The sequence below is a fragment of the Barbus barbus genome (assembly GCF_936440315.1).
Source record: "Barbus barbus genome assembly, chromosome: 1".
NCBI classification, from domain to species: domain Eukaryota; kingdom Metazoa; phylum Chordata; class Actinopteri; order Cypriniformes; family Cyprinidae; genus Barbus; species Barbus barbus.
The window spans coordinates 3,522,406-3,532,995 of record NC_136729.1 but is presented as its reverse complement, the minus strand read 5'-3'; the positions used below and the strand labels follow the sequence as shown (position 1 = coordinate 3,532,995).

Here is a 10,590-nt window from a genome sequence, read left to right as displayed (position 1 = left end):
TACAGTTCAGTCTGATGAGATCAATCATTTTGCTGTTACAGGGGAGTAAAAGACTCTTGATTTTCTTTCTACTGTTTTTCTGTTTTCAATGTGTAGAGGCAAATTGTCAAATGTGTATCTTCATTATGGTTTGCTGAATATATATATATACATATGTATATATATATATTTGTATTTCATGTGAAGCTATCATTGTAATTTCAGAACAACTCTTGGAGAGTCATGTTTTGTTTCACTGTCTCTTGAATTTCTGCTCTGTTTAACTGGTTGATAAACTTTATGCATCTTCAACAAACAGTAAAAAATGTCTCATGTTTCCCAAATATATCTTAAAATCCATGACTGATGTGCAGTGTTGGGGAAGTGACTATAAATGTTTTTCAAGGGAAAGGGAAGTGGTGTGTGGCCAAGTATGGTGACCCATTCTCGGAATTTGTGCTCTGCATTTAACCCAACCAAGTGTACACTCAGTAGTGAACATACACCCGGAGCAGTGGGCAGCCAACGCTGCGGTGCCCGGGGAGCAGTTGGGGGTTCAGTGCCTTGCTCAAGGGTCTCACCTCAGTCGTGGTATTGATGATGGAGAGAGTGTTGGTTATTCACTCCAATACACCTACAATCCCTGCCGGACCTGAGACTCGAACTCACGACCTTCAGGTTACAAGTCCAACTCTCTATCCATTAGGCCACGACCAAGCCCGGATTAACCATACGGGCAACTGGGAAATTGCCCAGGGGCCCACGACATCTAAAGGGCCCAGGACAGCAAGGGCACGAGCAAAATACTGTATCTGTAATCTCCCGCTTTATATTTAACAAACTGTCCACCCGGGCTTTTGCGCTGCACAGAGATATGCTGCCCTGCCTATGACTTTAAACTTGAGTTGAGAGCGGTTGAGAGTCAGTCTCATGCGGCCACGGGGACCCCCTCAAGCACGGGGCCGCACCAGTTGCACTGCTCTAAGGACAGCCCTGCTCATCACATTGACATATGTCCACCAAACAGAGACAGAGGGGAGAGTTTCTTTTGTTCATGTGTTTGCACAAGAACTGTTGAGTCTATAACAGACTGTGTGGTTGACAGCATCATTAATAGATCAGTATGGAGCTCAGTCCACTTCCTCTAATACTCTGTGAGTACTATTTTCTCATTTTCATAATGATGTAGTAAATCAGTGTATTGTATTTAATCTTACCTATTTCACTTTTTTGTTTTTTTTATCCATGCTGCTAATAAGCTGTGGCAGAGTATCAAATCCATCTGTAGCTCATGATATCTGCGTGTGAAGATAAAATACTCTCTGATGTGCTGTCTTTGTTTTCTTCAGTTGATCTTCACTAACAGTTGTGTGTCTACATTTAGTCTTTACTTGTGATGTATAACTCATGTGCTGAGATTGTTGATTAAACATCAGATTTTGTTGTTCTGGGAATTGGTTTGTTGAATAGTTCAGCGGTATAATAACCATATATGATGCTGTGAGATGGCAAACTCTGACTACAATGTCACTTCCCACATGAATCACTCATGTCATGGAAAATAAGATCTGCACTCAACTTTGGCTTAATTTGTATCATGACACCATTACATAGATATTCTTATAGTACACATAAATGTTTTCTTCACACTTCCTCTGTCACCTCAAACTTTCCATTTGTTATCGACTGCTGTATAGATCTGAAGGAAAATGAAGTTCAGATGAATTGTGAGGACGCATCAGATGTCTTTTTATATCTCCAGTGCTGCTCAACACTACAACAGAGATACAATAGATGCTACTTGTCTTACAGTACACAATTTGGCAAACTAGTGTTCTGTTAATGTGTTTTCATTTTCGTCTTCCACCTTATAATCAACATAAACTGTTCAGATGGTGATTTAAAATGAATGAAATGAATAATTAATGTTGAATTTCTAATGTTTTCACAGATATGTACATAGTTCTGTTCTATATATTTATAGCAACAACATCTATTAATCAATGTGATTTGTCTATTTTGCTTTTTAGTGCTGATTTCTAACATCCGCCCTGGACAAACTCAAGGTGATTTACATATATTTCTGAACATCTTCACACATATAACACAGTGGATTCTTATTCATATAAGTACATATATATATATATATATATATATGTATAAGTTATAAGTAGTGAAAGATAATCACTCAAGAATATTTATTAACTCAAGATTGTATCATGAAATATTTACAGACAAACCCAAATTAACTGTAAAGCCCCAGAGTTCAGTGTTCACTGGAGACACAGTCACGCTGAGCTGTGATGTGGGACAGTTAGTTGGACAGAGGATTATCTGGTACAAAGACTTCATGAGAGAAAAAACTGGTGATGAAACAAAAACACTAAGAGATGTGAGAGTCTCTGATGGAGGAAAATATTTGTGTTCTGTAGGAGAGAGCATACAAAGACAAGGACTCGTGCTAACAGTAAGAGGCAAGTGCTGTTTTTAATCTGTTTTCAATCTGATTTTGAGTTTACTGTACAATTATGAAAATGAACATCATGCATCAACAGTATCATGTGCTGTCTTAAATTAATTTCCCACAGAGAGACCCAAGCCTGTAGTGCGTGTGCAGCCTGATGGACGTGTGTTCAGAGGACAGACGGTCACTCTCACATGTCACATACAGCAGACAGACGTCAGCAGCTGGATATACAGCTGGAATAAAGATGATTCAGTGATTCATGTCAGTCAATCACAGGAATACCGAATCAGTTCTGTTAATGAATCTCACACGGGTCATTACAGCTGTACTGGAAACGAGACCCAAGGATCACGATACTCACACACCAGTGATGAAGTTACACTGACCGTATCAGGTGAGAGTCAGAATCTCATCAATCTGACTACATTCAGACACAATCAACTTTTACATATATTAAAATTATGTGGTTAAATTAATAAATAAATATATGATGCTTGAGTGTTGATGGCAGATTGTCAGTGTCAGACATGAATGTAAAAAAACTCAAGGCTATGTTAAATACAGGCAAACCAAACCAAACCAACTCTATAATTGGCAAAATGTTATACAGTATCATTTTCAGTTTGGCATGTAATTGTTTTTTACTTTATGGCAGCATTTCAGAAGCAGAAAAAAATAAGCTAAATCAGAGCAGTTGGTTGTGCTAGAGTGTGTGAAAAGTTTTTGTTTGTTTGTTTTTTTAAGGTTCAGAAGCTCCATTGCTGGATCTCTCGGTTCTCAAACTGCTGAGTTTTCTACTGGCAGCTTCTCCATATCTGCTGGTGTCCATCATACTGGGAGTCAAATGCTACAGAGCTCATGGTGAGATCTCTCTCTTTCTTATCCATTCTTCTACAGATAGGTTTAACCAGATCTATCATTGGTATCACTAATTAAAATATCACATTCCATATTTTGTGTGTTTTGCAGTTCAGTCTGATGAGATCAAATATACTGTTACAGAGGAATAAATGTCTACAGTCGTGATGAATAAAACACAATGTTTTTCTCCTTTTCAACATTATTCTGTTAAATTTAGCCTAATAATAAAGGCTCAAATGAACTCTGCCTAAACTACTGCAGCTTCCCTTTGAATCATCTTTCTTTTCTTTCTTCTGTTTTTCCTTCTTTTTATACACTGAGCAAAATTATAAACGCAACACTTTTGTTTTTGCCCCCATTTTTCATGAGCAGAACTCAAAGATCTAAGACTTTTTCCATGTACACAAAAGGCCTATTTCTCTCAAATATTGTTCACAAATCTGTCTAAATCTGTGTTAGTGAGCACTTCTCCTTTGCAGAGATAATCCATCCACCTCACAGGTGTAGCATATCAAGATGCTGATTAGACAGCATGATTATAGCACAGGTGTGCCTTTGGCTGGCCACAATAAAAGGCCACACTGTAATGTATAATATAAACAGCTCTAATCTGTTGAATGTGACTGTAAGACATAAAGATGTTAATAGTCTGTATTATTAACGTAACGTTCATAATTTTCTGTAAAGCTGCTTTGAAACGGCACATTGTAAAAAGCGTGAGTGCGCATGCCTGAATATTGTATTGTTTACAGTCATGCCAATAAAGCAATATTGAATTGAATTGAGTCAAATGAAAACTTACACTAGCATTAGGTTTTAAATGGGATATGGGTAACAGAATTCCTGTGAAGCAACTGTGATGTTTCTACAAAACAACAAGCTTTTTTAAACACATTTTCTTGCTGCTGAAAATTTGATATTTTACTAGAAATCAGTTTTCTCTCAGATACATCACCAGTGTATCTGGGTGGGGGGGGGGGTGGGGGGGGGGTATGGAAGTATGCTATAAGATATTGATTGATCGTCTGCCGAAAACTGATTGCCGCCTGTAATTTTTGGCAAGTGTATAACTGTTTTTATATGGGTTTTATTGGTCATTTAAAGGGATTTCAAAAGGACTGAATGAGCTATAATCTATCAAATATAACAACCATGAATGAAATCAAGTAATTTTGAGGCACAAAGAACGGTTCACTGAGTAAGCAGAAGGGAAGGAGATGGGAGGAAAGTGTTTGCTCGGAGACACCAGCATATGGCAGTAATGCAGTAATAAGTGCCAAAAAATGATTGTCATTTGTGTTATTGTTTGTTTTATTGTTTTATTGTCATTTGTGTTATTGGTTCCCAACCATTATGCGCAAACAACGACATGAGCTTAATTGTTAATCTAAGTAAGAGTGAAATCAAGAGTATTATTAAGAAAAGCCTGAAGGAAAGGTGGCAAAAACAGTGGGATATGGTTCAGAATTCAAAGGAAAGTGGGAGAGATGAGAAGTGCAGGGAAAAACAGAAGAGATGAAATAGTAATATCAAGAATGAGATTTGGACACACGAGATTAAATAGTGCACTTTATAAAATGGGTAAACATGATACGGGAAGGTGTGAATTGTGTGGGCAAGAAGATCAGTGGCACATGTTATTTTGTCAGAAATACGAAACTGAAAGAGGGATTCAAATGCAAAATTTAGAAAACATAAAAATGTAATTTAAACTGAGAAATATATTACAGAAATGAATGCTATAGTTTTATTTTTCAGTACCTTTAAATAACAAAATTATGGGAGAGAATATAAAAAGAAAAAAGGGGGAAGGTAATAATTAATCCTATCCAGTAGGTGGCGGAAATGCGCTCAGTTTGATCTGCCAACCGCCATTAACACCAGAAGAAGAAGAAACAACTGCGCACGCCTTTGTAAATACGAAAGTAGGACCGTTGTCGTCTTTGTGAGTGAGAGCTGCTGCTCGTTGATATTGCTCGGTCCAGAATTATTTTATATTTGCCTGTTAAATTGTTATTTTGATCGAAGTTGAGTTACATGTCAACGGATAACAAAAACTGGTATGTGAACCTGCGAGGTCCTGCAAACATACGGGCACAATCAAGAAAATCGCTATCTTTATCACCTTTTAAAGATAGTAAGGTATACAAGAGTTTACAAATGGGCATGTAACGTTAACCTGCTGAACCTGTGTGTGTGTGTGTGTGTGTGTGTGTGTGTGTGTGTGTGTGTGTGTGTGTGTGTGTGTGTGTGTGTGTGTGTGTGTGTGTGTGTGTGTGTGTGTGTGTGTGTGTGTGGTCACAGATGATAAAGTTAGATGCTAATCGCAATTAGCGTAGCACATTTTCATCTGATGGTGTTGTATGTTGCTGGTTAATGTCTGTCTTTTAGAAGATTAACATTTTTCTGATGTGAATGCCATGCAATAAAATGTTATCATATAATAACAGTCGCAAAGATGACATTTGTGAATATCATATAATGGCAATTAAGATTGTTTAAAGGAATGGTATAAAACGAAATCCTGCTTTTCAAGAACTTGTCAGTAAACCATTTCTTATTTCCCCTTGTAGAGTCATCAAGGTTCCAGATAATTATTGGCAATTTGGTAAGGAATTGTTTATCTGTTTTAGATTCATTGACCTTCTCTGATGGGCTTTGATTTTACTTAATTTAATAAAAAATGTACTTAATTTGATTTTATTTGTTTTACTGCACTGTATAGTTAGGATTCTGATTAAAACAGTGTAACTGGGGGCTCTGAAAAACCGCTTGTGAATATTTGGTTAATACTGTAAACTTTCTTTAAATACATAAGTGTTTAATAAACAGTGTTGTGCACTTTGTTTCCAACCCCACTGTTATTGAACTGTAAAGTGAGAATATTGTACGTTATTTGTTTTGCATTCAGTTTTCTGTTAAAGATATTTCACAATATCAAAGTTTATATTTTCTGAGTATTTATTTTTGGTGTTTTTGTTTTTATTTATACAGGACAGTACAGAGAGTGCACAAGTGGGAGAGAGAGGAGGGGGCAGCATCAGAAAGGACCTAGAGCTGGGACTCTTTCAAGGATCACCCGGAGCACAAACACGCTATATGTTGGAGCACTACACAAGGCTGTTGGTTCTGACGTTTTATCACAATTTGAAGAAACATTTCTACTTAAAATATTAAATTCATTTCATTTAAGGCAGGGTTTTTCCTGCCAAAAGAATTTCAAGGTGACTGTCTCCGTGAAATTTAGTGCTGCCTCTGGCTGTCGACAAAATTCAAACAGGTGGTTACATGCTCTTTAGAATATCGTGGAAAAGTTCTTTATTTTTTATAATTCAAGTTAATTCAATTTTGTTTTTTATTACAACTTACAGCTTGGGAAAATTTAAAATTCATTATCTCAAATTTGAATATTCCATTTTGAGCTTGATTAGTTTGATTAATTTTGAGTATAAATACTGGGTACGTCCTGGGCTAGTTTAGAACAAGTAACCACAATTATGGGGAAGACTACTGACTTGACAGTTGTCCAGAAGACGATCATCGACACCCTCCACAAGGAGGGTAAGCCACAGAAGGTCATCGCTGAAAGGGCTGGCTGTTCACAGAGTGCTGTATCGAGATATATTCATAGAAAGTTGACCGGAAGGAAAAAGTGTGGTAGGAAAAGGTGCACAAGCAACAGGGATGACAGCAGCCTTGGGAAGATTGTGAGGAAAAGCCGATTCAAGACCTTGGGAGAACTTCACAAGGAGTGGACTGAAGGTGGAGTCAGTGCATCAAGAGCCACCGCACACAGACGTCTTCAGGAAATGGGCTACAGCTGTAACATTCCTACAACAAAGCCACTCCTGAACCAGAAACAACGTAAGAAGCGTCTCACCTGAGCTAAGGAGAAAAAGAACTGGGGCCTCATTTATAACCGTTGCGTACGCACAAAAAATGCCCTGCAAGAGGCGTACACCACTTCCTATGACATTTACATTTATTCATTTACCTGACGCTTTTATCCAAAGCGACTTGCAATTGCTATATATGTCAGAGGTCGCACGCCTCTGGAGCAACTAGGGGTTAAGTGTCTTGCTCAGGGACACATTGGTGTCTCACAGTGGATTCGAACCCGGGTCTCTCACACCAAAGGCATGTGTCTTATCCACTGCGCCATCACCACCCCTTATGAATGAAAAAGGTGGGATTTGTAAAAACAGACTTGACGGGGAAAATTTTCTCACCTGCAAGCAAACTCAGACCCATGCGTACGGACTTTTTGGAGACAGAGCAGTTTGGCGACACCCGATAGTGATTCGAGGGACAGATGCCAGATGATGGAAATGAAACTTATTGAACTTGAAAAGTTGAAAAGTCCCTATTACCATAAACAGACAAATCAATTTTTAATCCTTATTATGCATCCTAATCATAAATGCATGCATGTTCACAATACCAATTTAAATAAATAAAAGGCAACAAATAATAAAATAGAGATGCATCAATTGAATTACCTTAACTTTCATTTTCTAGGTGTTTCTGATTTGTATGACAAGGTGTAAAGGATTGAATCTGATAGCTTGAATTCTGCGGTGACACTTCTGCTTATACAGTGGAGAGAAAAATAACTTGATCCCCTGCTGATTTTGTACGTTTGCCCAAATGACAAAGAAATTATCAGTCTATAATTTTAATGGTAGGTTTATTTGAACAGTGAGAGACAGAATGATGAAAAAAAAGAAAAATGCATTTCAAAAAAGCCTTCAGCTCCCTCCACCGATTTTCTATGGGATTAAGGTCTGGAGACTGGCTAGGCCACTCCAGGGCCTTAATGTGCTTCTTCTTGAGCCACTCCTTTGTTGCCTTGGCCGTGTGTTTTGGGTCATTGTCATGCTGGAATACCCATCCACGACCCATTTTCAATGCCCTGGCCCTGACGGTACATGGCCCCGTCTATCGTCTCTTTAATGCCGTGCAGTTGTCCTGTCCTCTTAACAGAAAAAAAGCCCCAAGGCATAATGTTTCCACCGTGTTCTTGGGGTCATGGGCAGCATTCCTCCTCCAAACGCGGCGAGTTGAGTTGATGACAAAGAGCTGGATTTTGGTCTCATCTAGCCACAACACTTTCACCCAGTTCTCCTCTGAATCATTGGTAAACTTCAGACTGGCTGTACGTGTCCTTTCTTGAGCAGAGGGACCTTGCGGGCGCTGCAGGATTTCAGTCCTTCACAGCGTAGTGTGTTACCATGGTGGAGAGTTTGGAATCTGATTGATTGATTGCTTCTATGGACAGGTTGTCTTTTATACAGGTAACAAACTTTAAGAGAGTGCTCCTAATCTCAGTTCCTTACCTGTATAAAAGGCACCTGGGAGCCAGAAATCTCACTGATTGATAGGGGATCAAATACTTATTTCACTCATTAAAATGCAAATCAATTTATAACTTTTTTTTTTAAATGCGTTTTTCTGGATTTTTTGTTTGTTTGTTTGTTATTCTGTCTCTCACTGTTTAAATAGACCTTCCATTAAAATTATAGACTGATCATTTCATTGTCAGTGGGCAAACAAACAGATTTAATATATGCATTCACCTGTGTGTTTTATTTTAATTTATATCATGACAGCATAACCTACATATACACACAGATGTTTTCTTCATCCTTTGTCACCTCAAACTTTCCATGTGTTATTGACTGCTATAAAGAAATAGTGAATGATAGTTAAGCTGTTTTTTTTTTTTTTTTTTTTTGTGGCTTTAAAAAGTGTCAGAATCAGTTACTTAATTTTCTGATGAATTTTACTGCTGACCCAACAACACAACCCAGCAGTGTTCGTCTGAAATGTCTTAAACCATTTGATGCGGTGTAGCCTGACTGTGACTCTGTTGTTAATGTGCTTAAATCAGTACAGTATTTTCTCAAGAATGAAAAAAACATTTTGCTGTTTGTACGTATACACACTTATTAGCAAACTAGTGTTCTGTTAATAAGCCTGTTTTAATTTTGGTCGTCCACATTATAATCAGCTTAAACTGTTCAGAAGGTGATTTGAAATGAATGATTAACGTTGAATTTCTAACCACTGTTTTGAGAGATATTCATGTGGTCCATGTATATTTATAGCAACAACATCTGTAAATCAATGTGATTTGTCTATTTTTGTTTTGTAGTGCTGCTTTCAAACATTCGCCCTGGACAAACTCAAGTTGATTTATGTATTTCTTCAAAGCATCAGACATGTAACACAGTGGAACAGAAAGGGAAAGTTTCTATAGCATGTGTGCAGTCTGCATTTGTTATTTATGTAATATATTGGGACCTTAATGACATAAATGAGCTGTGAATAAAACTAATGTATAGGCTACATCTGAGTGTTTATGTGAAGACGTTAAAGGGACAGCTCACCCGAAAAACAAACATTTTAGGATCCTCACATAAGTCCCTGGTCTGTCCAGATGCTGCAGGATGAAGTGCAGTCCCATGTTGACAGCATCATCCACAGACCTGTTTGCTCTGTAGGCAAACTGTAGGGGGTCCAGTAAGGGTCCAGTGATGTCCTTCAGATAGGCCAAAACCAGTCTTTCAAATGATTTCATGGCCACGGACGTTAGAGCCACAGGTCTGTAGTCATTAAGTCCAGTAATTGTCGGTTTCTTTGGGATGGGGATGATGGTGGAGCGTTTGAAGCATGAGGGGACTTCACACAGCTCCAGTGATCTATTGAAGATCTGTGTGAAGATGGGGGCCAGCTGAACAGCACAGATTTTTAGGCAGGCTGGTGACACACCGTCTGTTGGGGTTGGGGTTGCTGGACGTGTGAATGGTTGTGTGAAGAGGTGTTCAGGGCGGGTGTGGGTTGTGACCTGCGCTTTAAATGGAGTCGAACGCACTTTAGGCACATAACCTTTTCTAGGCTTCAAGGTGAGTCTGCAATCACCTGGCCCGAATTCAATACACGAGTCGTCAGTTGAAAGTGCTTGTAGAACTCGCTTAACAGAGGCCAGCGTGAGCAGGAGCGCTGTATTGAGAGAGAGCGCTCGCAAGCTCGCTGATTGTATGGGCTCGAACGGGGGTCCCGTGAGAGCGTCAAGCACTAGCGCCAAGTCCCAAGTGGGTAGAGTAGAAGGGTTCAGCCTTCTTGCTCCTTTTAAAAACCGTATGATCAGCCGATCGGGCGATTTTCGACGTGCGTGTGAAAGGCTGTTATAGCGGCCACATACACTTTCAATGTGGATGGCATACGACCGCTATCAAATCGCTCTTGAAGGAAGACAAGGATTATTGATATTGGGCAGCTGA

At 38.8% G+C, this 10,590-nt stretch overlaps 1 protein-coding gene and 1 long non-coding RNA gene across 2 annotated transcripts; both read left to right on the top strand.

Annotated features, from left to right (window-relative positions):
* The first annotated feature begins 1,029 nt into the window (after positions 1 to 1,029).
* On the top strand, positions 1,030 to 4,086 carry LOC306876652 (low affinity immunoglobulin gamma Fc region receptor III-like). The gene is made up of 6 exons (XM_079427986.1): positions 1,030 to 1,133; positions 2,010 to 2,045; positions 2,214 to 2,453; positions 2,568 to 2,840; positions 3,191 to 3,307; positions 3,416 to 4,086. Exons 1-6 carry the CDS (start codon positions 1,103 to 1,105, stop codon positions 3,454 to 3,456), a joined length of 738 nt encoding a protein of 245 aa, XP_079284112.1. The 5' UTR covers positions 1,030 to 1,102; the 3' UTR covers positions 3,457 to 4,086.
* Positions 4,087 to 5,177: 1,091 nt separating this feature from the next.
* On the top strand, positions 5,178 to 9,654 carry LOC306856479. The gene is made up of 3 exons (XR_013783020.1): positions 5,178 to 5,367; positions 5,881 to 5,915; positions 6,302 to 9,654. It is a non-coding gene; the product is annotated as an uncharacterized lncRNA (long non-coding RNA).
* Positions 9,655 to 10,590: the final 936 nt, after the last annotated feature.

Excerpts from the sequence above, each read along its gene's own strand:
- LOC306876652 (XM_079427986.1), top strand. The coding sequence starts at position 1,103 with ATGGAGCTCAGTCCACTTCCTCTAATACTCT. Across the intron at positions 2,046-2,213 it reads CCGCCCTGGACAAACTCAAG|ACAAACCCAAATTAACTGTA; the intron begins GTGATTTACATA and ends AAATATTTACAG. Across the intron at positions 2,841-3,190 it reads AGTTACACTGACCGTATCAG|GTTCAGAAGCTCCATTGCTG; the intron begins GTGAGAGTCAGA and ends TGTTTTTTTAAG.